Raw genomic sequence first — 26,292 nt, forward strand, 5'->3', positions numbered from 1 at the left:
CTTCAAGAAATTAAAAAATGTATAACATAGTGCCATTTTATTGCATATATATATTTAATATACATTGGTGATAAGATTTAGGTATTCTGCAAGTGTTAATAATTTAATATATGTTTTTGTAGTATTATTCTGTTTATTATTGATAACCAAGCAGCTTCCACATTTTGCGATATGTAAAATAAGTTTAAAAATTCATTTATAGTATGGCAATGATAGTTAAATAAGATTTTAATACATAGTAAAGAGCTGCTTAGATGGTTGCTGGAGTTTGGCGTTATGTTTAAAAAATGGTTCAATGAGACAACAAAGCATTTATAAATGAAACATGTAAGATTTTTCTAGCCTTTCTTCTGGTGTTCTGAAATTTAAATCATTTCCCGTTATTAACATAGCTATCTTCCTCTGTCATTTCAGACGCTTCTGTTTTCGAAACTGGGAATGTGCAGTGCATCTGTAGTAATCATCATTATACATCTAAATGTGTAAGAAGTGCAATTAAGACATCATTGGTTTGCAAGCAAAATATTTAAATTATAAATTTAACTGCCTATATTTTTTCAGCTTATTCTATTACGGTATTCGTAGCAGCGAGGATAGCAGTTATTAAATTTCATGCAGCATGCTTCAAACTTTGAAAAAAATTCTAACCAACTACTTCAGCTTTCAATCGAGCCGCTAGAGATCTACGAAATGCTAAAGTTTTTGGATCCATCTCGTGGGGATCAGAATTTGCTTCGAGGTTAATAGCACTTTTTGCAGCTCGGGCGGTTCTCGGTCTTTTTTCAGAAGTTGAATTTTCATAAATGTTTAACTGTTTCTCTCGCTCTTGTCTTTTTAGTGCTAACAAGCGATCTCGTTGCTTCCTGAGGTATTCTTGACGTTTTTTCATCTCATCAGGATTTATCTACAGTAAACCAGGACATAGAAATGTTTTTATAATTTAAAAGTACTGGGTTCGTATTTCATATTACTGAAACTGCAGGAGGAGGAGGAGGTGGTGCATTCTCTGGTTCCTCTTCAACTGTTTCTTTGCCCATTATATTGTTAATAGAACACTTCATCGCCTGTTGTAATTGAAAAACGTTTAAAAAAGTAGGAAATCCTTTCTTTGTTTTTCATGCCATATATAACTTATTCCAAATAAGCAGTATCACACTTTTTCTAATAACTGGTGTTCTATAATTCTTTCAGATTCCAACCGAGCTTTCGAGTCTTGAAGTGCTTTCTGAATAAATGTATTTTTTTTTAATATTTCTTATTTATTTTTTAAAATATTAACTTTGTATTTATTAATAATTAACCTCCAGTTCTTCTATCTCTTGCTGTTCCTGCTCTTGCATCATATTATGTTCTTCTAGAGATCTTCTATTTATAAAAAAAGTTAAAACAATTTTTTTTTAAATATTCATAATTGCCCAAGTACTTTAAAACTTCTTCCATCAATAATTCTTCATCTTTAAGTGGGTTAAACGTGTTTTCTCCAATTAAGGACTCTGGAACTAGACCAAATTTTGCCGCCAAAAGCTCAAGTGCTTGCAGTTGTAACTCCAAGTTTTTAGATATCATTAATCTTTTAAATATTTCATAATCATCTGCAGCCCACACTTGCTCAAATAAACTCTGCGGAAAACGTAATAATACCAGTAACTCGGCACAATGAACAGACAATAAACCTGGAAAATTTAATTCAATTTTATGCATTGACGTCTGATACCTGATGAAACTTGGTGTGTATATTTTCAGTTGCTTTACCGCAAGCCTTTTCAAACTGTTCCGGAGATATTCCAAGATCTTCCATATGACTTCCTAGCATGAAATCCACCTAAATTTAGGTAAAAAATTGGATTTCTTTGCTGGTAGTGTTAGATGATGTCGCAAGTACCAAATTCTTGTATTCTTCATGAATTTTCTTGTACTCTTCTTCATTTTCTTCAGCAGGTTCAAAAACTAAGAGGAGATATAATTGAGTTTAATTTAAAATAATTATGTAATTAATAATGATAATACCTATTGATTTTTGCTCAATAAATGTCATTATTGGTATATTCTAAAGATAAGATCTGATCATTAGTGTTAATCAACAAAATAATTGCAATAAAATTATTTCGGTAAGGATATTTACCCAAACTGGACCTTTCAAAAAACCAACAAGAGAATCAAAAACCCATAAAAGACCATTTTCGTCGTTATCTGCCATATTCAAAGGAAATATTCTACCCAAATACTTTCCTTAAAAAAATGTCGGGTACAACTCGTTAAAACATAGGTAAAATGTAGTTGGAAACATTCGTTGCCATAGCAACCATGTACAATAACAATACATTAGTTGTATGTATTAGTATATAGTTATGAAACATTTATATTACAAAGGTAGTGTACTTATATTAAGTAGCGTGACAAATACAAAAAAAATTCAAACTGCGTAGAAAATTATTAAATTTATGACAACAGCTCAACGCACGTGGAATACGAACACATGTTAAAATCCCTTTAAATGACACAGCCAATGGGCGTGTGTTTTGACTGATCCAGAGGTCAAAGGGATTTGATTTCCATTCCTAGAGATAGAAATTTTGGTTGTAGTTTCAGTTTAAAGTAAGTGAAAATGACGGAAGAAAAACCAACTGCTGATGTATGAATAATTAATAATATAATAATAATTTTAATTCTTTGGTTTATCTAAATTTAATCTTTATATTTTAGTTAAGTGATGGAGGTGGGAATGGTAATTCCCAAGATGATTCAGGAATGAGTTAATTAATTTATGAGATTATAGTTACAGTGTATTGCAATATTTTCCTTCTTTAAGTTAATATGCTGCAAGAATTATTTGCTCGGAGACTAAATCTTGGACCAAGTAATAATGAAGACCGGGTGAAAATTCTAAAAGAAATTACACTTCAGGGAGTCGTTGATTTTATGAAAAGTGACAAATGTATGCTGCCTAGATGATCACTTCTTCAGAAAACCTGTTAAGCTATTTTATTCCTTCGTTTAGGCAAAAATGTGATAGCCATGGTTGGAGCTGGAATATCCACATGTGTGTATTCACACTTACACCATTTCAAATATTTTACTCCAACAATATTAATTACATTAACAGCTGCTGGCATACCTGACTTTCGGTCACCTGGCAGTGGGTTATATGATAATTTGCAGAAGTACAATTTACCAAGTCCAGAAGCAATTTTCAATATTTCCTTCTTTAGGGTGAATAATTTATAAATTATTTGAAATATGTTATTGCGTATAACTTTTATAAACTTTTAGGAAAATCCTCAACCTTTTTTCCAACTTGCTAAAGAATTATTTCCAGGGAAATTTAAAGTACCTCGCAATTATCAGAAAAAAATATTCATCTTATTTAACACTTTTTTTTAACCAGCCAACTGCATGTCACTACTTCCTCAAATTATTGGAGGATAAAGTAAGCTTCGTAATTATATAAATATGAAATATGTGTATAAAAACATGGATTTTTTTTTTAAATGTAAGCTTATTAAAAATGTTTTTTGTAATAAACATTTTATCCTCAAAAGGGCCTTTTGCTCAGATTATATTCGCAAAATATTGATACCTTGGAGAGAGTTGCCGGCATTTCTGGTGACAAATTAATTGAAGCTCATGGGACCTTTTATACCTCTCATTGTATTAAACCAAGGTGCAAGAAAGAATATTCTCTTGAATGGATGAAAGATAAGATATTTCAAGATGAAATACCAAAATGTGATACTTGTAAAAGCACAGTGAAACCTGGTAAGACTAATGTATTATTATTGTAAGACATGTTGTATGGGTAATTAGCCTCCATTCCTTTTTCTAGACATTGTTTTTTTTGGTGAAAATTTACCTGAAAATTTTTTTCATAAAACCAAAGAGGTTAATAATACATTTTTCTTTTATAATTCAAATTTTGAATAAATTCTAATTTGATAGGATTTCCCGAATTGTGATTTGTTAATAATTATTGGGACATCATTAACAGTTCAACCCTTTGCCAGTCTAATAGACGAGTATGTATCAATGAATATTTATTACCAGTTTTGTCATCCCAACTAGTATTTAATGACTCCTAATGACTGTAGAGTGCCCTTTACCACACCGAGGTTGCTCATAAATAAAGAAAAATGTGGACAAGTATGAAAGATTTTAAATATTGCCATTTAACTTTTTTTAAATCATTTTTAATACAGAGCAGCCAGTTCAGTCGTCTTTTAGGATATAATGAAGGATTAGACTTTGATTCAGAAACAAATATTAGGTAGAATTTCTTCATTATTCGCTAGTCATTAGTGATTCTTGTTTTCAAACTTGTTATATTTTAGAGATGTTGCTTGGGAAGGGTTATGTGATGAAGGATGTCAGCAGCTAGCAGATTTGTTAGGATGGGGAGTAAGTTTTCAAAATTTTTAGTTGAAATAATTAGGTTTATCAAAATTTCCTTAAACGCTAATTTTAGGAAGAATTGAAAGAGTTAATTATGGTTAACCATGCTCAAATTGACAATGAAATTATAGCTGATAAAAAGGAAAAACTGAGTCAAGTTAAGGAACCTGACAACAATGATGAAAAACCAAGGGCAACGGAAGGGTTATAAAGCCTATATAAAAAAAGATTGAAAAAGAAGAAGCTTAAGCTTTCAAATATTTCTTAGTTTTTTTTACATACTAAAACCTTTTTAGGCTCTTAAAATTGTTTTGGCCTTATACAAACTATATTATAAAACAATATAAATATTGAGTGCAAAAGCTTTGCGTTATCGAGATGTAAAGCCAAGTGAAGTGTTAAATTTACCGTAGCATAATTTAAACAACCATTGGCGTTCCTAAATATATAACCAAGGCTGTTTCAAGAATGGGCTAGATAATAATTTAATATTTATATGCCTCAAAATTATAGACATGATTAATTAAAAAATTTACTTTTTAGTTTAAATTAAAGTTTATTAAAAATTATGTGCGTTAAATGTTATTTTCCAATAGCCATTAGAAACAATATTGATAATCGTAATTAATCAATAGTAGGCACCCACAAAATTAATAATTTTTAACTAAAGTTTTGACATTAAATAATTATTTTGAGATGCTAATGTTTTTTAGTCTAAAGTAAAGATTCTAGCTGAAATATCATCTATAATCCAGTCAATACCCAACAGCAGATTTAGGCCTGTCATAGCGCTACAAGGGTAGATGTGCCAATGATGTGTTTTTATGGAATCCAATTCTAATACCTGGAAAATTGGAATATCGTTACTTTCACATCATATTCTTTTGCATCCTAACAATAATTACATCTTTTATTTCTTCAGATGTTAAAGAGCCTGGTAAATCTTGTTTATTGGCTAAAACAAGTAGAGTTGCTCCAGCTAGTCTCTTTTGGAAATCATTTTTTTTACAATTATTTAAATTAAAAGTATTCACTTTAATACCTCTTCAACAAGTAGGGAATGTAATTCAGTCTTGCAATCTTCCAATCGCCTCCTGTCGGCACTATCTACAACCCAAACTAGACCATCTGTGCTTTCAAAATAATTTCTCCAATATGACCGTAAAGATTTCTGTCCTCCAACATCCCATAAATTTAATTTGAAACTGAAAGGATTATTCGAATGTTTAGAACACCTCCTTAGTTTTTTTTCTATTGAAGTGTGTACCCTCGATGTTCCAAAGTTTTAATGTTGAACCCTAGTGTTGGTGAAATGGAATTAATATCTTCTCCATTGAACTTCTTAAGAATAGTGGTTTTTCCAGCATTATCCAAACCCCTATGAATTTAATTAAGGAAGAAATGCAATGAAATTATTAAAATAGATCATAAGCCAGTTACTGTCCTAAAGGAAAGGATACAATATAAGCAATCTCATTTCCTTCTCTTTCTGTTTTAACTTTTTCAAGATTGTGAGCAAACCCATAATTTTTTATTACGAAATGATAACTGAATTTTACTTTCTATATTTAATCATTCTAATGTTTATTATGGAAAGGAATAGCCTGAGTTAAAGGGTCCACATGATTTAACGGGTCGACCTCACAACGCCGAATTCTCCTTTCTCCGAATTCCCATATCACCGAATTCTCTTTTCTCCGAATTGATATAATTCCGAATTGCTTTTACTCCGAAAGTTCATATCTCCGAAGTCCCATTTCTCCGAAATGTATTTAGTGACCTCACATCTCCGAATTATCGTTTCTCCGAATTCCCATTTCTCAGAATTCCCATTTCTCCGAATTCCCATTTCTCCGACAGCCTTGGAAATAAGGTTTTATTTTAAACTGGTCCTTATGACCAGTGACCCCCTAGCATCAGACTTGTAAATAGTGTGTATTTTTAAGAGAGTCCACTGGACCCGGACCCCTCCGCCGATCTATTTTTTCGACGAGTCCCGGACTCTTCCCCCTTTCTTCGCCCCCCCCTCGTTTAAATTTAGATGTTCTTTATTCTCTATTTATTCTTCCATATTATATTCGAAAATAAATGGCACCTAACCAGGCAAAGCCTATACAATTTTTATTGTAATTATAAAAGAGACAGTCAAAGTTTACATATTTTCATATATAATCTTGATCGGGTAAATTAAAATGCTCGTAAATATTATCACAATTAATTTAACCATTAAAGTCGTCATTCCAAACCCATGGAGCTTAAATTTTTGTTTTCTACCTTTATTCATTTTAAAAAAGCAAAATTTTGATCTTCAATGGCACTGTTACAATTACTGTGCATAATGGAATACAGAGCAAGACTATTAATTATGGACTACTAATTTCCATACTTCGTTAATTTTAGACTAACGAAGTATGGAAATTATTCCCCACTCTTCGTCTTAGACTAACGAAGTGTGGAAATTATTCCCCACTCTTCGTCTTAGACTAACGAAGTGTGGAAATTATTCCCCACTCTTCGTCTTAGACTAACGAAGTGTGGAAATTATTCCCCACTCTTCGTCTTAGACTAACGAAGTGTGGAAATTATTCCCCACTCTTCGTCTTAGACTAACGAAGTGTGGAAATTATTCCCCACTCTTCGTCTTAGACTAACGAAGTGTGGAAATTATTCCCCACTCTTCGTCTTAGACTAACGAAGTGTGGAAATTATTCCCCACTCTTCGTCTTAGACTAACGAAGTGTGGAAATTATTCCCCACACCTCTTTAAGTTAAAAGAGGTTTTTCCCTGGTAGGGCCAAGTTTTCCAAATCTTTCATTGGTCATTGTAAATTTCTATAGGCCTCGCAGATAAGTAGATAGGGGAGCTCTAGCTCCGTTGGGACCGTCCGACTAATATTCGGGGAGCTGAAATAGTGGCGGTCAGTATACACTATACAGAGGCCTCAAAGAGAAAAATTATTCAAATTTTTATTTAATTCTCGAAATTTTCCCTCTTTTTACACAGCTAACGATACAATTTGTGGGAGTCCCGTGGACTCTTTACCCCCTTCTAGAGAAATTTTTTTTAGGAGTCCCGTGATTTTTTTCAGGAGTTTTTGACGCGTGGACTGCCGCTATTTACAAGTCTGCCTAGCATATGAATTATTAAACTGGTCCTTATGACCAGTGACCCCTAGCTTATGAATTATTAAACTGGTCTTATATAAAATGTTCTAATGTCATTTATAAGCCTAAAAAAAACCTATACTACATGTTTAGAAGTTAGATTATGTTGGTAACATTAACTTTACACGTATTCAAAATAGCTAACTGTATTTTATGAGTACCACAAGAATTCGACAATATAGTACTATCTCATCTAAGACTACTACCATAGCCTAGAAGACCCTCGTAATTTACCGTATTATCTATCTTTCTCTAGGCCCCGTAACTCCAGAGTCCCCGGTCCGTTACTGCGTAGCCAGGTAGCCTACTCCAGGGAAAGCGAGACTAGAGGATTGAGGGTTTTAGGCCAGAGGGGGGTTAGACAGTTCGACTCGTTCGAGAGATGCGAGCGAAGGGACTCTACATAAAACCTCGACGTGCGCCCGCGGCGGTAGTAAGCGGAGTCGCTGTACATATAAATCCAGTGAATAGGGAAATCAAAATTGATATAAACCTTAAATTAATAGGTCATCTACTATTATTTGGAATTATTAAACTGGTCACCTTCTGTTTTTTTGTTATTATTTCTAATTAATAAACTGGACACGGTGACCAGTGACCCCCCAAATTTTGAATAAATAAACTGGTCTGAGCAATTAATTAACTGGTCTTTGACCACCTGACCACCGTTATTTCCAAGGCTGATCACCGAATTCCCCTTTCTCCGAATTCCCATATCACCGAATTCCCTTTTCACCGAATTGACATATTCTTGCTTTTACTCCGAAAGCTCATATCACCGAAGTCCCATTTCTCCGAAATGTATTTAGTTACACTATGCAGAGTTAAACCTCCTACGTGTCACGCCCGCTTGTGGCTAAAGCAAGATTATTGAAATTAAATAATCTTGACTAAAGTTTTCCCTTTATTTTAATTTTTGGTCGTAATTAAATATGATGTTTTTTTACAGTATAAGAAAATTGTTTGGTAGCATATTTTATTGTTACAATACAAATTCTATAATGTAGATGGCATTGTGTTTTCCGTCCTCTGTCAGAAGGGGACAGAAGAATGAATTTTTAATATAAAAACACATATTAAGCTTTCAATATCCATGTCAGCTACAGTACACAATTAAATAAAAGCAGGAGCCGCGGAATTGGGTTGCAGGTAGGGCCAAATGCAATTATGCACCCCCATTTTGCATGGTAATGTAGGGTTATTTATGCTTTAGTCGTAGGAGCCTAGGAGGAGCTAGTCATGGAGTACTTCCGCGGTTACTGAATAAAACAGCTTTCAAAAAAAAAATTCTTACAAAAAATGTCAACGTTTTGTAAGTAGAATATGTTACTTAAGACAATATAAATTGCGGTAGATAAATAATTTTAAATAAAAAACACCAATATCAAGACCCTAAAAACTACGACTTTTTAAAATCGCGCGGGCAGACTGCCGTGGCTCCTGACAATCGTACCTTTATAGTACAGGCAAACCGGAAGGTGGGAAACATGCATTGAAACAGGGTCAATAGATAAATTTCTTGAAATCCAAAATTCCACATACTATAATTAAATAATTTGTTAAAATTTCACTGTTTAAATAGTATGAAGTGCTCTTCTACGAATTATTGTCTATCACACGTTTAAAGAAAAGAAAAAAATCGCCATTTTGGTAAATGGCGACCTAAATTATGAAAAAGTCGAGCGAAAAAAGCTACATTTTAACATAACGAGTAATACTTTAGAACGTATAGTATAGTTATCTACCATATTATTATTGAGAATTATATTAGCCTTAAAAAAACGTAACCTAATTTTAGTTTATAATTATAATTGCAATTTTATATTAATACATAATAACTATAAGTATGACACGTCCTATTCTCCCAATGATACGTTAGTTAATGATAGTCTGTCTCGGCAATTACCATTCATCCTATGGACGAACAGATTTTTGCAAATTAAATCGGGACAAATTTAATACATTACCCTGGTGTTTGAAGGAAGTGCTTTGGTTGGTACATAATACGTAGGTGTCATTTTTTCGACGAATTTGCAGTTTCTAATCCACCGATTACGCAATCACCCCGCGACAGATCATCATTAATATCATTAACCGACGTCGTTCAGTGATACTTATGATTATTATGTTAATTATGATATTATATTAAATCATATATTTTTTCAGTTGAGTGGTAATCAGCTTATTTTAATAACAAGTTTTTAACAATAAAAATATTTTGGTACAAGCTAGAGCAGTACAATTAGAATAATTACGTGGCGAATTGAACTAGCGACGAAATAGAACTTAATCGGCGATGATTAGGTTCCATGTCGCCACTAGTTCATTCCCCACCTAAGTAATTATCCCAATATAAGAGTCTCTAATAAGGGTACAAACTGCGCACTTACAAGGAGAATCCCCGATGTGTTAATTGCCGATTTTTTTCAAAGTCGGGCGTATATAATCAAAGATAATTTAAACTCGTACCCTAGATTCGAAATCACTCTCTCGCGCGTGTACGATAGCGTTTACCCACTTCCCGCTGGAACTCAGAAAAAATTTGCTCCATGGTTTGCACCTTACCGCAACCGATGGAGCCCGATTTTTCTGAAGTCACGTGCCGGAAAAGGGTAAACGCTTCGTAACAAAACCGTCAATGGGAAAGCTCTTAGTATTCGAATCTAGGGTACGAGTGAAGAATTTCGGTTTATTTCTTCTCGTAACAATTTTAATTTTAGGAGAGCGTTTGATTTTAGCAATCGGACTGAAACAATCCACTAAACTATCGTTTGATCGAATTGGTGAAATAACTAGTGAAACAAAGTATATTTAAAACCGAGAAAAATAGCTTTATTTTTGAGGACTTTTATTTTTTACAAGGTGAACGCTTTGGCGTCCGAAAAGCCAAAGATACCGTTTAAACCCCGCTCGTCTGCTTTCCGCTCCCCCCAAGAGATAACACTTAACACGTGTCTTGGGCCTTCTAGAAAAGGAGCATCCGCGAACAATGCGGGGGTCCTGGGTCTCATCTGGCAGCCATTACAAGAGCTTGTCGAACTTGAAAACGTGTACGAATACATCATTAACGACAGAAAGACAAGTTTAAAAATACAAAATACTTTTTAAGAAAACCTTTAATTTTTATCTTTTTGACATTTAGTTTTGAAACTTTTAATTCTTAATTTTAACATTCCACATAGTTTTAAACAGTTTCTTAACAACGAGTTTAAATTATCTTTGATATAATGTAGACCTATCTGAGATATGAAATTTCCCAAAAGGAGACGTTGCACTTCCCTTTCGATTTGCCATGGAAGCTGAAAATGTTTTGACCACTTTAAACAAAAAATCTCCATTTTAAAAAGCATGGAATGTTTTCGGTTTTACCTACGAAAATTTAAAAAAAAAATTAAAATCACGAAATAGGTAATTTCGACCACGTTTAGGTAAATTGGAACATTTTTGGGTAAATTTTAACATTTTTGGGTTAAAGTTGTAAATATTTTTGGGTAAAATAAGGAAAAAATCTCATTTCTGTTTTAAGTGGTCAAAAACATTTTCGGTTGCCATGGCAAAACCAATGGATAGTGCACCGTTTCATTTTGGTAAATTTCAATTTTCATATTGGTCTACATTAAGCCCGACTTTGAACAAAATCAGAAAAAACACCTCGGGTACTCTCCTTGTTAGTATCCGTACCATGGTTTATGAAAATTAAATCTGGGGATCTAAATGGCGGAACTAACTTTCGTAAGTTATTATATTGTTTTCAAGAAATTGCAGTCCATTTTCACTTGAAAGGGGGCGTTAGTAGTTTAGATTATTTATTACTGTGTTAAAGTATTTCAAGCAGAAATACAGAAAATGGGAAATAGAGTAGTATCAGTGTGACGTCTCCCATACTTTTCACACGTTCCTAAAATTCTATAAAATTCTGAGATTATGTACGTTAGGTTAGGTAGAATCCGACTCCTTGAAAATAAGAGCTGGCTTGTAGTCGTTTATTCACTTCATTGCATCGAGTCTTAATTTTTTTAAACATTTCTGCTCATTTTGTTCTTTGAAATCGAATTTGGAATTTTTTGGATACAATTTAGCTTTACCGAAGCACGTCAACAAAAAATAAAAGCAGACGAGGAATCGGAACTTTTTGCAGGTAAGCTAGACGGCGAAATGAAATGCGCCCAACGGGGCCAAACCCGAGGCCAAACCGAAGGGCAGTTCACTCCTTCTTAGAGTGCAGAAGTAATCAAGGTTAAAAATTTAATTGGATTTAATTTAATACAGCCAAAGCTACAGACATCAAATTTAATCAGATTTAATCAACCAAGAGTGCAGATTTAATCATGGGAGTGAACTGCCCCTCGGGCCAAACCTAAAAACTACGAATTTTCAACGGAGCCTTTTTTCTAAATTATGACAAATTTTGGGGCTTTCCTAATCGAAGAGCGATGCTATTCATTTTACAGAAAGAGAACAATTGTAAAATACGCTAAAATCCCCTGATACTACATAAACACTCTTTGCTTTAAGGGCGTACCAAAATATTTTTATTATTAAAAATAAAATATACCATTTAATATATAATATCATAACTAACATAATAACCATTATTATGAAACTGAAAGACGTCGGTTAATGATATTAATGATGGTCTGTCGTGGGAGGATTCCTAACCGGAAATTCGTCTAAAGGTTATTTTTACGGCTGTATATACGAGCCAAAGCACGTTTGAGCAAGGTTTGGGTCTCAAATTCGAACAAAACTACCTTCAGAAACAAAAATAAAGTTTAAAATATGTTCCGATTTAACTCGCGGAGATTTGTCAGTCCTTAGGATGTAAGTGACCTTCTTGGTTTCTTACACGAGACTCTTCCATCGCACGATGTTTTCATCTTAATGGGAGATTTTAACCTACATGTTGACTGGTCGAATCCGTCCCTTTGTACAGCCCAGGAGCAAATTTTTTGCGATACTGTGTTTGGCCTTGGACTTCAACAGACGGTATAACAAATCCCACACGCGGAAATAACTTCCTTGACTTGGTTTTCATAAATGACGAACGTTTCCTCACTGAGATTCACACTAGAGACAGCCTACCAGGTTGTGATCACTTTGCGGTTGCTGGAAGCCTGAACTTACCTGTGTATTTTGTTCAGATAATTCATCGAACTATTCTCAATTACAAAGATCGGTCTAAAAATGATCTTGCAGGCACTTTGTACTACGCTCCTTGGGAACTTTGGCTTGATCTCTTTTGGGCATGAGTTAGGGACAATGTTCCGAGTATAACCATTCATGGAAAGAAGCGTCCGCCCTGGATTACGGCTGGTCTTGTTCACGTGAAGAATTCTCTTTTTAGGAAGGCCAAATGGTTGGGAAGAGATTTTGATTGGAAGAAGTATCGGGATTTTAACAACACTTTGAGAACTAAGACTAGAGGTGCACATGATATATTTGTGTCAAATTTGCATGATACCATTGCTACTTATCCTACGCGGTTTTGGAGTTTCGTCCGCTCAAAGTTCCAACTCCCTCCACCGTCTTCGTTTAAAGTAAAGAATGGGCAAATATCATGTCCTTTGGCCATAGCTAAGGCCTTTGGTGAATTATTCTACCGAAGCTTTAGCATGTCAGACACTACCTTAACTCTACCATCCGTTTCGACACCAGAAAAAACGCCTTGAAACGTTTGAAGAATGGATCGGCCTGTGGGCCAGATGGTATTACATCCTAGGCTTCTTAAATTGATGTCTCCTGCCATAATTGACCCGATGGTGAAAATGTTTAAGTTATCACTATCGATGTCTTCTCTGCCTTCTGGTTGGAAGCTTGCTAATGTTATGCCGGTCTTCAAAGGGTCGGGAAAGCGCAACGATCTTTCAAATTATCGTGTGTGTGTGTGTGTGTGTGTGTGTGTGTGTGTGTGTGTGTGTGTGTGTGTGTGTGTGTGTGTGTGTGTGTGTGTGTGTGTGTGTGTGTGTGTGTGTGTGTGTGTGTGTGTGTGTGTGTGTGTGTGTGTGTGTGTGTGTGTGTGTGTGTGTGTGTGTGTGTGTGTGTGTGTGTGTGTGTGTGTGTGTGTGTGTGTGTGTGTGTGTGTGTGTGTGTGTGTGTGTGTGTGTGTGTGTGTGTGTGTGTGTGTGTGTGTGTGTGTGTGTGTGTGTGTGTGTGTGTGTGTGTGTGTGTGTGTGTGTGTGTGTGTGTGTGTGTGTGTGTGTGTGTGTGTGTGTGTGTGTGTGTGTGTGTGTGTGTGTGTGTGTGTGTGTGTGTGTGTGTGTGTGTGTGTGTGTGTGTGTGTGTGTGTGTGTGTGTGTGTGTGTGTGTGTGTGTGTGTGTGTGTGTGTGTGTGTGTGTGTGTGTGTGTGTGTGTGTGTGTGTGTGTGTGTGTGTGTGTGTGTGTGTGTGTGTGTGTGTGTGTGTGTGTGTGTGTGTGTGTGTGTGTGTGTGTGTGTGTGTGTGTGTGTGTGTGTGTGTGTGTGTGTGTGTGTGTGTGTGTGTGTGTGTGTGTGTGTGTGTGTGTGTGTGTGTGTGTGTGTGTGTGTGTGTGTGTGTGTGTGTGTGTGTGTGTGTGTGTGTGTGTGTGTGTGTGTGTGTGTGTGTGTGTGTGTGTGTGTGTGTGTGTGTGTGTGTGTGTGTGTGTGTGTGTGTGTGTGTGTGTGTGTGTGTGTGTGTGTGTGTGTGTGTGTGTGTGTGTGTGTGTGTGTGTGTGTGTGTGTGTGTGTGTGTGTGTGTGTGTGTGTGTGTGTGTGTGTGTGTGTGTGTGTGTGTGTGTGTGTGTGTGTGTGTGTGTGTGTGTGTGTGTGTGTGTGTGTGTGTGTGTGTGTGTGTGTGTGTGTGTGTGTGTGTGTGTGTGTGTGTGTGTGTGTGTGTGTGTGTGTGTGTGTGTGTGTGTGTGTGTGTGTGTGTGTGTGTGTGTGTGTGTGTGTGTGTGTGTGTGTGTGTGTGTGTGTGTGTGTGTGTGTGTGTGTGTGTGTGTGTGTGTGTGTGTGTGTGTGTGTGTGTGTGTGTGTGTGTGTGTGTGTGTGTGTGTGTGTGTGTGTGTGTGTGTGTGTGTGTGTGTGTGTGTGTGTGTGTGTGTGTGTGTGTGTGTGTGTGTGTGTGTGTGTGTGTGTGTGTGTGTGTGTGTGTGTGTGTGTGTGTGTGTGTGTGTGTGTGTGTGTGTGTGTGTGTGTGTGTGTGTGTGTGTGTGTGTGTGTGTGTGTGTGTGTGTGTGTGTGTGTGTGTGTGTGTGTGTGTGTGTGTGTGTGTGTGTGTGTGTGTGTGTGTGTGTGTGTGTGTGTGTGTGTGTGTGTGTGTGTGTGTGTGTGTGTGTGTGTGTGTGTGTGTGTGTGTGTGTGTGTGTGTGTGTGTGTGTGTGTGTGTGTGTGTGTGTGTGTGTGTGTGTGTGTGTGTGTGTGTGTGTGTGTAGGCTTTTTTTTTTAATAAGAAAGACTTTATTGGTGTATATGGCAGCGGAGGCCTTCATACCATGTACATCATACAGAATTAGACAACAAATTTAAAGTAAATACAAACAGCGATAAGAAGAGAAATAAACAAACAAAAAAAACTATTGGATTCGGTAAAGTTAACGAATGCCAAAGGCGCGGAGCAGAGTACACACGTTCGAAATAATTGGTAATATACCTCGAGAAAAGGCCAAACGGAGACCCGATACAGAATGGAGAAAGTCAACTGCAGTAAGCGACGCCAAAAACGAATGGCGGGGACCTCTAGCAGCCCGACATTCAAAAAGAATGTGGTGAAGCGTCTCTATAGCCGCGCACTGACCGGAGCGACACACCGAAGACGTTCTTAAGCGAAAACGGAAAAGCACCGCAGCAGTTAACACGTTTTAAAACGGTTCCAAAGTGGCTAGTGTGAACGCGGCTTAAGTGTAAATGGAGCCGCAAGAATCCTTCGATATTTTTTATCTGGTAGAAATCAGAAAAAAAAATGCTTTTGCAGCTGAAATTGTATTTTAAGCGAATTCGTTGCCAAAATATATTTATTACAAAATTTTGTAAATTGGCGTCCATATTGGAAAATGGTGACGACGTGAACTTGAATGCTAAAGACTTAACATAAAAATATCAATTTTTGCATTTATTTCGTCATTGTTATCTCTAGGAGGATTTTTTTTTTGAGATACACAAACATCGGTGTCGACCCGAGGCCTTAGACACCAGAACACACACAATAACTGATTAATCAGGGTGAGATATGTGTAACGGCCACGCCAACGGGGGGATACGTGGGGACAGGGGTGGGGACACCCGTGGCGGAAGTATCCCGACCACCCGTTGGGGGATTGGTAGTCGTCCTCACACGGCCTTCCACAAACTCTGCCTCTCGGACGCCTGGGATTACAGGAGTGAGCCACTACTCCCGGCCCTCTAGGAGGATTAATTCGTTAGTTAATTTATCAACCGGCTTTATTTATTTTGGTCTTGACCAGCTTGTTTTTGAAATTTCGTAACATTAAATTTCAAATATCTTTCCTCCTGTTAGTTGGATTTTTTTCCACAATATCTCGAATTAAAGATATGTTTTAAGTATATTTGTCAATCGACACAAATATTATGTGGGTTTCGAATAATATTCAAAATTGCCCAACGAAAAGTGGGTGGGTCAATTTAAAAAGCGTGGAATTTCCAAAATGGCTACAGATAGCTAATAACATTATACCACATGAAATATAGTGCATGATTGTAGCTTTTAATTGATATATAGTACGAATCATCGTGACAATTAGAACCGACGGTATAGGCAATAAAGTAAATCGCGCGTCGGCCATCTTGAATGGCCGCCATCTTGAATGGCCGCCATCTTGAATGGCCGCCATCTTGGAACGCAAGCGTCCTTCAGCTTGGGACTTTCAGTATATTGTTTCTAATGGTAAGTACTATTTCTACTCCAAAATCCAGCTTTTACCTAAAATTCCCCGTATACGGCCCATTTTTATTTTATCTGTCCTGGCCTATTGTACCAGGAAGGAAGTCCACCTACATTACCCGGAGAAACCATGTCGAAATAAATATAAAATAATGTGCGATGAAGTCGCGCTTAAATATTAATTAACCCTCAATGCAAACCACATGATCGGAACAACCCTCAATGACTGCCTAGATGACCCACAAACAGGACATTCCGACCGGAAGAGTATAAGCCGAGAAGTAATAAGTCTGATGTTCGAGATCGTGGTGGACGGCCATACGAATATAGCTCCGTGATTTGTAAATTAATCGAGCAATAACCTCTGTTAATAATGTCACAATGTAACAAATGTAATGAAGAATTTTTAAATTCTAAAGATATAATTCAGTGTACTCAATGCGACAAATATTTTCACCCCAATTGTGTCGGAATAAAAAATGAAGCCTTCAAAAAAAATGGGATCACGTAAGTCCATTTGGAAATGTATCCAATGTAAAGATAGCTCCTCAACCGAGGGGCGGGATATCAACAAATCGTGCACCTATAAAGATAGGAAGTCTTCGGACTCCGAAGGTGGTAATTCAGAGGAAGACAATGTGAATATGACTGACATGGCAAGTATTTTAAATTCTATAAACAAGAAATTGAATAAACTGGATAAAATCGACGGCAAACTAGTAGACCTTGAAGACTCAATAACATTTTGTAGCCAAAAAATAGACGATTTTACAGTCGAAATAAATAAACATAAAGAAGCGATTTCTGAAATTGGAAAGGTCAGCAATCAGCTTATTCAAAAAACTAATCTCACGAGTGATAAAGTGGCGTTATTAGAAAATAAAGTCGAAGAACTAATACAAGAAAAATTCAACACTTATTTTGATATAACAGGCATAATAGAAAGCCCTAACGAATCTGTGCTGTTCATTGTACAGGAAATCAGCCGTGCGTTAAATGTTACAGTTGATAAGAACGATTTTTTAGAAATGAAAAGATTTCCAAACGTTAAACAAAACTTCTCACCAAATAGGCCTAAACAACCCCGAGTGATAATGGTTAAATGTGTTAAAGTTGAAACGAGAGATAATTTATTAAAAGCCTTCAAAAAAATAAAACCAAAAGGCCTACTAGCGAGTGATATAAATCAGGTATATGGAAATGGAACGATTTATATTAATGAACATTTAACACCGTCAAATAAAAAGCTGTTCTATGAATGTAAACAATGTATTGTAAAAAATAACTTCAAATTTATCTGGATAATTGAAGGTAAAATTTATATACGCAAAAAAGAAGGTCATCAACCGCTAAGAATTCGAAACCTGGAAACATTGGAAAAACTCTCTAGTCTCTACTCACGTTTAAATTACCCTACTCCATTGTCAATCATTTAAAAATTAATTATGAAAATAATACTTCACAATAATAAAAGCGCCAACGCTAATTTTGATTCATTACTGTCTTACTTTGATAATTTAGACATGAATATAGAAATGTTTTGTATAACAGAAACGTGGTTCAAAGAAAATTCTTATATTTATACACCTAATTTTACATTTACTGGTGTGGGAAGACAAAAAAGAGGAGGCGGTGTTGGCTTTTATATTAGGGACGATATACATTTTCAAACAGTCAGCGAACTTTCCAAAAGTGAACTCTACTTTGACTACCATACAATAAAAATTAAAGACACATATTTTGTTGGTTTTTATAGACCACCTCCCTTAAGTCAATTTAACGATTTTTTAAATGATTTCGAAATTGTTTTAAAAAATATTGGCAATATTATAAGCAAAAAAATCTTATTAGGCGACATTAATGTCAACTTCAATGATCCAAATAAACCAGAGTTTAAAAAATTAAACGACATTCTTTTGAACTATGGTATGCAGAACTACGTAACAAACTTTACTAGAGTAACCGAATACTCGGAAAAATAATTGAAGTTGTAATTGCTAACATACCGCTACAAACTCAGGTTTTCTCGGAAGTAGATATAACCGATCACTTCCCAGTTCTTATAGACTATGAATTTGAATCTAATTTTTTAGTTACAAAACCCAGCGAATCTAATATAAACTTAAGAAAGATTAATAAGGAGAACTGTTTGCGCTTTGAAGAAAAAATAACGGCACAGAACTGGACTTTGTTATATAACCACTCAGATGCTAATGATGCCTTTGATTACTTTTTTACTACTATAAACAAAGATTATATAGATTCCTTTCAACAAATTCGACCTATTAGAAATAAAATTAAATATAAAAACCCATGGTTTCATGAAAATCTCAGAAAATTAATAAGGCCTAGTATTAGAGAAGGCAGTGGTGGAATATTAATCTAGAGATCCAATCAAATCTGCTCCCCGCGAAACAAGTTTTTAAAATAACGAATGTGTCGTCTCCTCTAAAATGACGAGAAAACGTTATCATATGACCCGTGGCACCATCCGTTATTTTTGAAAAACAAAATCTTTTTGGCGGAAAACGCGTCTTATTTGAACGAACCATCGAGAGATAGACGGCGCCACGGGTAGAATGATAACGTTTTCTCGTCATTTGGAAGCAGACGACGGTATTTTTTTAAAAACTTGTTTCGAGAAATACTGAATTCCGACGTTTCGATTGGACCTCTAGATTAATATTCCCAACTCAATGGGTACGATACATAGAAATCTCATAGGTAACTAGAATGCTGCCGTGTAACTGGCAAATGGGCCAAACGCCGTGGCAGACGATAGCCAGATATCAGCCAATCAGAGCTCAAAGAGTGGTTCTGCCAAGAATTTAATGTCACCAGAGAGAATGACGTTATCTATCTCCCGCTATAGTAGCGGATCCAAGGAGGATTATTATCCTCCTTGGCGGAACCACTCTACGGTCTCTCATTGGCTGAAGGTTCAAGGCGAACTGGCGTCAAGCTCGGCCGTAGGCGGCAGCATTCTAGTTACCTATGACATTTCTATGGTACGATAATCCAGCAGTGTTTCCACTTTGCGGCGAAAAAGGGCGTTTTCGGCGAAAACTGTCTCGGTGGGCACCATAAATTTTAAAACCGGCGAAAAAGCGGCAAAAACCATTGAAAACGGCGCAAATTGCGGCGAAAATATTTTTCGATATTTTCAGTCAGAAAAACTAAAAAATCGTCGTCTCTGTAGTCCCTCTACTCTGCCCCTTATGTCCGCCCATTCAATTTTTATATATACCAATAAAAAATGTATAACATTTGAAGAAATAAAATTTATTTTTTTATATAACAAAATATTGCCCAAATCTAAGATTGGAAATAAAGATAAGAAAAATATGCAGTGACCCTCACTAAAAAAAATTAAGGTAAATCTATGGGGGGAAATTGCGGCGAAAACGGCGGCGAAAATCGACTATAGAACAGGCTTGGAAATAAGTGGTGGTCACTGGGTCAAAGACCAGTTTATTAATTGCTCGGACCATGGGCCAAATAATGATAAATCCAGGACATGACTCTATGCGAAAAACCCGTCCAACAGCGCTAACACCCGATCACTATTGCCCCCTATTGGGAAAAACGCGCGATCGCGGACCTACGTCATTTTGGGAGCAAATTTTTTAGGGACAGTTTTCAAAAATAATACACGTGGTCGTCGTAGTAAATATCCTGGAATATTTATTCACAGTTATCATATATAGTGTGGTTATTAAAGGAAGTACTTATTTTTATACGTACTAAGTTCATAATTAGTATAATATATATAATTATTTAATATTAAACATATACTTTCCTAGAATCGTTAAAATTTATCAAAAAATGAGGGGCCAAATATGGCAGGATTTTCGAATTACAACCACCACTTATTTCCGAATTCCGACTCAGTCATCACTAGATGGCGTTCGGGAAACCGGAAACTTGCTTGATTTTGCCCCCAATTTTTTTTATTTTTTCCTCCTTTTCCCCCCTACTAAAATGGCCGCCTGTGTCTTTTAGTGGACGGCCGATTTAGTACGCGTGAAGGTACCAGAGTCATGTCCTGGATTTATCATTATTTGGCCCATGCTCGGACCAGTTTTTTTATTCAAAAGCTAGGGGTTCACTGGTCCAGTGTCCAGTTTATTAATTCAAAATTATCTACCGTATAGGTGCTTAAATAAAACATCTTCCCAGAAATTGGCAAGAAGTAATATTTCCGACAGCCAGGACTCATAAGTTATTATTTATATAGTGCTTGCTGAAATATTAGAAAGCTGGAAACTTTCTCGAACGTAACATCGGTTTTTTGCTAAGCTTTAACATGCCAAAAACGTTACCTGGTTAAAAGGAAACACTTGTTGCATACCGGACTGCAAAATTAATATGTTCAGTTCTAAATGAATGAGTTTTCATCTTTTTCCAAAAGATAATTTTATACGAAATGAATTAATTCTGCCTCCATGAGAAGCTTTAAAATTGTCTGGTATTATAAAAATATGACATATAATTTTAATTATTTATACCATAAGAGGATGATAATAATAACAATATTATCTTCTTATACTTAGTTTTAGTAACATTATATATTTTACCTTAAAATATATTATCGAAAATTAACATTAATTAGTATGTTCCTTATTCACGTGAGCCGACGCGTTTCTTATCTGACGCAAAATTATCATGAGGGCAAAAACGTGTCTCCACTGGCTTAAATATGACTTTTTGACTAGCCATTCTAACCATTTAACCGACCGACCGGAAATAGCTCCTTCCCAGATGAATTTGGAGAGGGGAGTAGAAACCAAGTATCTTTTATTGAAGCGTCCATAATTAACCAACTGGTCTACGTGATCACTTAAATAATTCAAGAGTTGAGAGTCATTGGCCAAATAGACCAGTTTAGAAATAAACCTTATTTCCAAGCCTGCTACAGAACCAGCGAAAACTGGTAAAATTGCCCCTAAAATAGGCGAAAATCTCTACCGCAGAGTGGAAACACTGTAATCCAGCGCTAAGAATCTGGCAACCGTATGGTGTTTACAGTTTTTATCTTTTGCGTTTAGACGGTATAAAAGCACTTTTGGCTTTTTTCTTTGAATTCCATCATTGTATTAAAGAACTAAGGGAGAATAATTTCAATTGGTTAGTTTAATTTTAAATAATTTGTTTTTATTTATGATAAAATTACACAATTGTTAATAATAGGTTAATTCAAATATAGGCCTTGGCTTCTATAACGCAGCCTTAATAATTTCGCGGTTAATTTGAATATTTTACTAGTAATATGTGGCAAGCGTAAGTTCAGAGTGACAATCTTGGATGTTAGAAGGAAGTTTGTTATGGCTTCAAATTTCAAGAAAAAATTAAAATTGAAAATTAAAAACTTTAACAATGATACGAATTGCAACGAATATATAATAGAACAAGAATCATTTAATATATTGAGATGGCTTTTATTAACTTTAACATTTTCATTTTCGGCCTTCTATTATGAACTTTATAGTAAGGTAATTGATTAGAAAAATATTTTAGATTTCATCTGTGAAACAAACTTGACTTTTGTCTTTTACAGGATGTTAGTATTCTAGGTATTTTAATAATATTGCTTACATTGATTCTTCTCACAAGATTCTACTATAGAGTAAAAGAAGGTAAAATTTTTATGGCTTTATAGTATTGAAGTTACTAGCAGTTGTGTAAGTTATATGTATATATATATATTTATTTTTAAAGAATCGCTTCTTGTAATGGCTTCCATTGGTATTCAAATATCAACTAAATTTGTTTTTGGAAAACAAGTTTCCAAGTTTATTCACAGTCAGAATGTTTCTGATATTGTAGTTTTGGAAGGCCTTAAAGTTGTAAGCTCTAGTATGACTAGTTTTTTCTGTTTATAAAGATATAATTATTTCTTTAATTTATAGCACGAAGTTATTTTTTATTTGGCACTTTTCTTAAATAACAATAGCTCTTCTCAGGAAGATATTTTACCATTGTTTCAGGTAGCTATTTGTAATATTTATAATAAGCACACACATAATTAAAATCATGAACCTTTGACAATAATAATTTGTCATTTTAGTACACTCTTCCTCCTTTGGAATATCTAATACGAATATATGAAGACGTTCAATGTATTTTATAAAAAAATTCAATAAAAAAATGAAATTTAGTTTCTACAAAAAAATTCAAAATTAGTTAGATTAAATGCTACTAGATGGCCAGCGATTACCGGTGTCCGGTTCTGAGATCAATTTTTTTCCAAACTTTTGGGCGTTAATCAGCCGCTTCATTATTATTTTTCTAAAACGTACTAATAATATATTGTCTGTCCGGTTAATTTATTTACGAAATAAAACCAGTCAAGAAACGCCAAAAGAAGTAATTTTTATACTTTAGATACTTTTTTTGTATAAGAAAGTTATTAATTTGTAAAACATTTAGGCCTTGGTTTGACATCCGAGGACGGACTCAGACTTTTAAAATTTAAGAATTAGGTTTTTACCATCATGGATAGTCAAGGGAGAAAAGTTATAGTTTGTGATAATGGTACAGGGGTAAGGATTGAAAATAATTTATAATTTTAGTGTAGAACTGTTAATTGAATTTTGTCACAGTTTGTCAAATGCGGCTATGCTGGAGATAACTTCCCCGCTTTCACTTTTCCATCTATGGTTGGAAGACCCATCATACGAGCTGTTAACAGAATAGGCGATATTGAAGTGAAGGTATTATATTAATATTATTGTGCGTGTTTGTTAGTTGACTTTGGGGTAAAAGTATCACTGAGAAATTTGATGAGTAATGGGCAAATTCTGCAAATAGAATGTCCTTTTTCGAAATATTTACTATAAAGTTCGGTAATTATCAAGTTTTATGTTATTGCTAACAAGGAGGTGACTTCAGATAGTCATCATGTAAGTTGGTTTGATAATTGTTTGCACCCTTTTTTGAAGTTTTATTTTGAAATTTTCACATAATTAACAATCAAAGGAGTTTAGTACATTTAATTTCTATTACAAAATCAGGTTATTACCGTATCCTGGGAAAATGTTTTGAATTTTTAGCATGGCATGTTTTCAATGAAATTATTTGGGAATTTAGGATGTACTAAATAAAGCATTTAGTTGTTTTAGCTCTAATTTTAGGTTATTTTCTTTAGGATTTAATGGTAGGAGATGAAGCCAGTAAGCTACGTTCTATGCTGGAAGTGTCGTATCCCATGGAAAATGGAATTGTACGTGCTTGGGATGATATGTGCCATGTTTGGGATTACACATTTGGATCAAATAAAATGAATGTAGATCCTAAAGAATGTAAAGTTTTATTAACAGAACCACCCATGAATCCTTTAAAAAACAGAGAGAAAATGATTGAAGTAATACTATGAAAAGGAACCCCAATACAGATTTATTCATATTTTGTAAATAATTAGGTTATGTTTGAAAAATATCAGTTTGCTGGAGCTTACATAGCTATCCAAGCTGTTCTTACTCTTTATGCTCAAGGTGAAGTATATAATTAATGTAGTCAAGAGAGATCTATGTATAATTTTGCATTAATTTTTATTATTTTTAAATCATTTTAGGTCTCCTAACTGGAATAGTTGTAGACTCTGGTGATGGTGTGACACACATATGTCCAGTTTATGAAGGTTTTGCTTTACCCCATTTAACACGAAGACTGGATATTGCAGGCCGTGATATAACCAGATATTTAATAAAGGTTTGTCTTGAACTCTTGATAATGTTAGTATTTCACTTTTCTCAATATCATTTAAATAATTTATTCTTTTTGCAGTTGCTTCTTCTTAGAGGATACGCATTTAACCATTCCGCTGACTTTGAAACAGTCCGCATGATGAAAGAGAAGTTGTGTTATATAGGTTATAACATTGAACAAGAACAAAAATTGGCTTTAGAAACTACCTTTCTGGTCGAATCTTACACTGTACGTAAATTTAATTATTGAAAAGTAATTCATTTTATGCAATGTTCCATGGTACTCGTGTTTATTAGTTACCAGATGGAAGAGTCATTAAATTAGGAGGAGAAAGATTTGAAGCTCCGGAAGCATTGTTTCAACCCCACCTTATCAATGTTGAAGGGCAAGGCATTGCTGAATTAGTTTTCAACACCATTCAAAATGCGGATATTGATTTGAGACCTGATTTATACAAACACATTGTTCTCTCAGGAGGTTCTACTATGTATCCCGGTCTTCCAAGCCGTTTAGAAAGGGAAATTAAACAACTTCATTTAGAAAGAGTTTTAAAAGGAGATGTGCAAAAACTTGCTGTAAGATTCATTTTATTTGCTAAGCATAATGAAAACAAATGTTTTGAGTGTCATTTTCTATGACAGAAACTAAAAATCCGAATTGAAGATCCACCGAGAAGGAAAGATATGGTTTTCATTGGTGGTGCTGTTTTAGCTGAGGTTATGAAAGACAAAGATTCGTTTTGGATGTCCCGAGAAGAATATTTAGAAAAAGGAGTTAAAGTTTTGGATAAACTAGGTGTAAAAGCCAGCTAATCATCCTCCTAAAGACTGCCAAATTTATTTCATTGGGGCCATTTAATTGAGCAAAATGACTTTCATTTTCTATAATATTCCATTCGCTTAGTAAATAATTGCCTGAGAGTAAAGAGTAAATTATAAACTATAATTTTTTCTATGATCCGTTTGTAATACTTTTCATTTCTGGTTTGAATAGTTGGAAAATAATGTAATTTAATAATGTAAAGAATTTTGAGTTCATAATGCAATCAAAATCTAATGTACGTGTATAACAGAATACATGTAAATAAACCATTTCAGAATTTATGAATTTTTAAAAATTATCTCTTTACCTCTTTGGAATTTTATAACCTTATTATTATTATTAATTTTTTTCCTGAGGGTAATCATAATTAATGTGCTGGTTTTAAGCCAGAAACGGAATTTGAAATTTCCAGTTAGAGCTAGAAAATATTAATCATTTACCTCACCTTTTGTTGCCTTCCTTCAACTGTTACACTCATGGGTTATTTATTGGTCCAATTGATAATCTTGCGTTACTATGCACTTTTATTTCAACTTTTAATGAAACTTGTGTTCTCTCTAAATTTTTCTTATTACTTGTTGGCAAAAGTAAATAGTACATACTTTATTCTTCCCTTGTCCCAATTATTGATTTCCCTACCAGTAATGGAGGCCCAAACAGTAGTCAATTTTATCATTGTTCTGTACTCTTATGCAGGTTTATTTAGCACTCTTTTGTAACTGAGCAGCTCCTTGTGGAGCTCAGCACACATTGAAAAAAAAAATAAAAATAAGAGCTGTGTGAGTACTCGATCATCATTGAGTACCCGACATTTTTTAGGTGGGGTACCTGAACTCATAACTCGATTAAGAAAAATGCAACACTCGTCGATTATCGAGTATCGAAAATTTACGTACTCAGGTACTCGAATATTCTAAATTCGTCGGGTTATTATTTTTCCTATCATGCTCGGATACTCGACTATTCGACAAGTATTTGACGATTTTGTGTTTCCGCCGCAATAATTTCAACGCAACGCTCTAGTGATATCACTATATTACAATAGGTTTGTAATGGAAAGGGAAGGGAGTGAAACAATGAACGAACCAAAAAAACCGTTTAACACCCTCCCTCCCCCTTTTGCATGACCTTGAGAGAAAGTACATTCGACAATCTTTCCGTAGTGCGGCTGAGCGATTTTGAAATTCCACGTTTGACTAGTGTTAAGTTTTAGCAAGCTTCTGAGCGTCACCAAGGAGGATCCTCCTTGGCGTCACTTTCATACTTTTACTTTTCTTCTCCCTGAGTTCGGATGGCGGTTTGGGCGCCGTTAGGTTTAGGTTACTTAGGTACAGGGCCGGATTAAGACTTTATGGG

General features: G+C 35.1%; 5 protein-coding genes across 9 annotated transcripts; 3 read left to right on the plus strand and 2 right to left on the minus strand.

Annotated features, from left to right (window-relative positions):
- Positions 1-39: 39 nt before the first annotated feature.
- LOC149935841 (cilia- and flagella-associated protein 36) lies at positions 40-2,398 on the minus strand. Of its 3 annotated transcripts, none has more exons than XR_016482357.1 (10): positions 2,123-2,397; positions 2,008-2,047; positions 1,883-1,947; positions 1,753-1,822; positions 1,424-1,673; positions 1,302-1,365; positions 1,157-1,225; positions 972-1,064; positions 575-904; positions 40-474 (listed from the first exon to the last, which is right to left on the minus strand). XR_016482357.1 is itself a non-coding variant. In XM_090181549.1 (10 exons), exons 1-10 carry the CDS (start codon positions 2,195-2,197, stop codon positions 467-469), a joined length of 990 nt encoding a protein of 329 aa, XP_090037675.1. In that variant the 5' UTR covers positions 2,198-2,398; the 3' UTR covers positions 41-466. The 3 variants fall into 3 exon arrangements, 2 of the variants coding, with proteins under 2 accessions (XP_090037675.1, XP_090037676.1); XM_090181549.1 differs by having other exon boundaries at positions 41-474; positions 649-904; positions 2,123-2,398; XM_090181550.1 differs by having other exon boundaries at positions 46-474; positions 649-904; positions 1,424-1,620; positions 1,715-1,822; positions 2,123-2,392.
- Positions 2,399-2,438: 40 nt separating this feature from the next.
- Positions 2,439-5,008, plus strand: Sirt2 (NAD-dependent protein deacylase sirtuin-2). The gene is made up of 14 exons (XM_090181547.1): positions 2,439-2,632; positions 2,704-2,752; positions 2,810-2,935; positions 2,999-3,040; positions 3,104-3,210; positions 3,271-3,327; positions 3,386-3,427; positions 3,540-3,756; positions 3,824-3,879; positions 3,937-4,013; positions 4,086-4,137; positions 4,194-4,261; positions 4,326-4,392; positions 4,460-5,008. The coding sequence occupies exons 1-14, from the start codon at positions 2,606-2,608 to the stop codon at positions 4,595-4,597; spliced, it is 1,125 nt and encodes a 374-aa protein (XP_090037673.1). The 5' UTR covers positions 2,439-2,605; the 3' UTR covers positions 4,598-5,008.
- On the minus strand, positions 4,943-6,047 carry Arl2 (ADP ribosylation factor-like 2). Its single transcript, XM_090181551.1, has 5 exons — positions 5,847-6,047; positions 5,654-5,764; positions 5,429-5,591; positions 5,292-5,372; positions 4,943-5,230 (listed from the first exon to the last, which is right to left on the minus strand). Exons 1-5 carry the CDS (start codon positions 5,909-5,911, stop codon positions 5,096-5,098), a joined length of 555 nt encoding a protein of 184 aa, XP_090037677.1. The 5' UTR covers positions 5,912-6,047; the 3' UTR covers positions 4,943-5,095.
- Positions 6,048-21,415: 15,368 nt separating this feature from the next.
- PIG-H (Phosphatidylinositol glycan anchor biosynthesis class H) lies at positions 21,416-22,640 on the plus strand. Of its 3 annotated transcripts, none has more exons than XM_090181256.1 (7): positions 21,416-21,534; positions 21,598-21,899; positions 21,965-22,043; positions 22,126-22,253; positions 22,317-22,394; positions 22,475-22,526; positions 22,591-22,640. In XM_090181256.1, exons 2-7 carry the CDS (start codon positions 21,732-21,734, stop codon positions 22,638-22,640), a joined length of 555 nt encoding a protein of 184 aa, XP_090037382.1. In that variant the 5' UTR covers positions 21,416-21,534; positions 21,598-21,731. The 3 variants fall into 3 exon arrangements, with proteins under 3 accessions (XP_090037382.1, XP_090037383.1, XP_090037384.1); XM_090181257.1 differs by having other exon boundaries at positions 21,673-21,899; XM_090181258.1 differs by having other exon boundaries at positions 22,475-22,596.
- A 16-nt stretch (positions 22,641-22,656) lies between these two features.
- On the plus strand, positions 22,657-25,183 carry Arp2 (Actin-related protein 2). Its single transcript, XM_090181255.1, has 9 exons — positions 22,657-22,773; positions 22,837-22,949; positions 23,010-23,120; positions 23,555-23,770; positions 23,828-23,900; positions 23,981-24,117; positions 24,193-24,342; positions 24,411-24,689; positions 24,756-25,183. Exons 2-9 carry the CDS (start codon positions 22,902-22,904, stop codon positions 24,924-24,926), a joined length of 1,185 nt encoding a protein of 394 aa, XP_090037381.1. The 5' UTR covers positions 22,657-22,773; positions 22,837-22,901; the 3' UTR covers positions 24,927-25,183.
- The last annotated feature ends 1,109 nt before the right edge of the window (positions 25,184-26,292 follow it).

Source organism: Leiobunum rupestre, chromosome 7 (genome assembly GCF_980474605.1).
Source record: "Leiobunum rupestre chromosome 7, qqLeiRupe1.1.hap1, whole genome shotgun sequence".
NCBI lineage: Eukaryota > Metazoa > Arthropoda > Arachnida > Opiliones > Sclerosomatidae > Leiobunum > Leiobunum rupestre.

Excerpts from the sequence above, each read along its gene's own strand:
- LOC149935841 (XM_090181549.1), bottom strand. The coding sequence starts at position 2,197 with ATGGCAGATAACGACGAAAATGGTCTTTTATGGGTTTTTGATTCTCTT. Across the intron at positions 1,948-2,007 it reads TATTGAGCAAAAATCAATAG|TTTTTGAACCTGCTGAAGAA; the intron begins GTATTATCATTA and ends ATCTCCTCTTAG. Across the intron at positions 1,823-1,882 it reads ATGAAGAATACAAGAATTTG|GTGGATTTCATGCTAGGAAG; the intron begins GTACTTGCGACA and ends ACCTAAATTTAG.
- Sirt2 (XM_090181547.1), top strand. The coding sequence starts at position 2,606 with ATGACGGAAGAAAAACCAACTGCTGAT. Across the intron at positions 2,936-2,998 it reads TTTTATGAAAAGTGACAAAT|GCAAAAATGTGATAGCCATG; the intron begins GTATGCTGCCTA and ends TCCTTCGTTTAG. Across the intron at positions 4,014-4,085 it reads TTTGCCAGTCTAATAGACGA|AGTGCCCTTTACCACACCGA; the intron begins GTATGTATCAAT and ends TAATGACTGTAG.
- Arl2 (XM_090181551.1), bottom strand. The coding sequence starts at position 5,911 with ATGGGTTTGCTCACAATCTTGAAAAAGTTAAAACAGAAAGAGAAGGAA. Across the intron at positions 5,592-5,653 it reads AAAACTTTGGAACATCGAGG|TTTCAAATTAAATTTATGGG; the intron begins GTACACACTTCA and ends TAATCCTTTCAG. Across the intron at positions 5,373-5,428 it reads ATTCCCTACTTGTTGAAGAG|AGACTAGCTGGAGCAACTCT; the intron begins GTATTAAAGTGA and ends GATTTCCAAAAG.
- PIG-H (XM_090181256.1), top strand. The coding sequence starts at position 21,732 with ATGGCTTCAAATTTCAAGAAAAAATTAAAATTGAAAATTAAAAACTTT. Across the intron at positions 22,044-22,125 it reads CTACTATAGAGTAAAAGAAG|AATCGCTTCTTGTAATGGCT; the intron begins GTAAAATTTTTA and ends TTATTTTTAAAG. Across the intron at positions 22,395-22,474 it reads ATATTTTACCATTGTTTCAG|TACACTCTTCCTCCTTTGGA; the intron begins GTAGCTATTTGT and ends TTGTCATTTTAG.
- Arp2 (XM_090181255.1), top strand. The coding sequence starts at position 22,902 with ATGGATAGTCAAGGGAGAAAAGTTATAGTTTGTGATAATGGTACAGGG. Across the intron at positions 23,121-23,554 it reads TAGGCGATATTGAAGTGAAG|GATTTAATGGTAGGAGATGA; the intron begins GTATTATATTAA and ends TATTTTCTTTAG. Across the intron at positions 24,690-24,755 it reads GAGATGTGCAAAAACTTGCT|AAACTAAAAATCCGAATTGA; the intron begins GTAAGATTCATT and ends TTTCTATGACAG.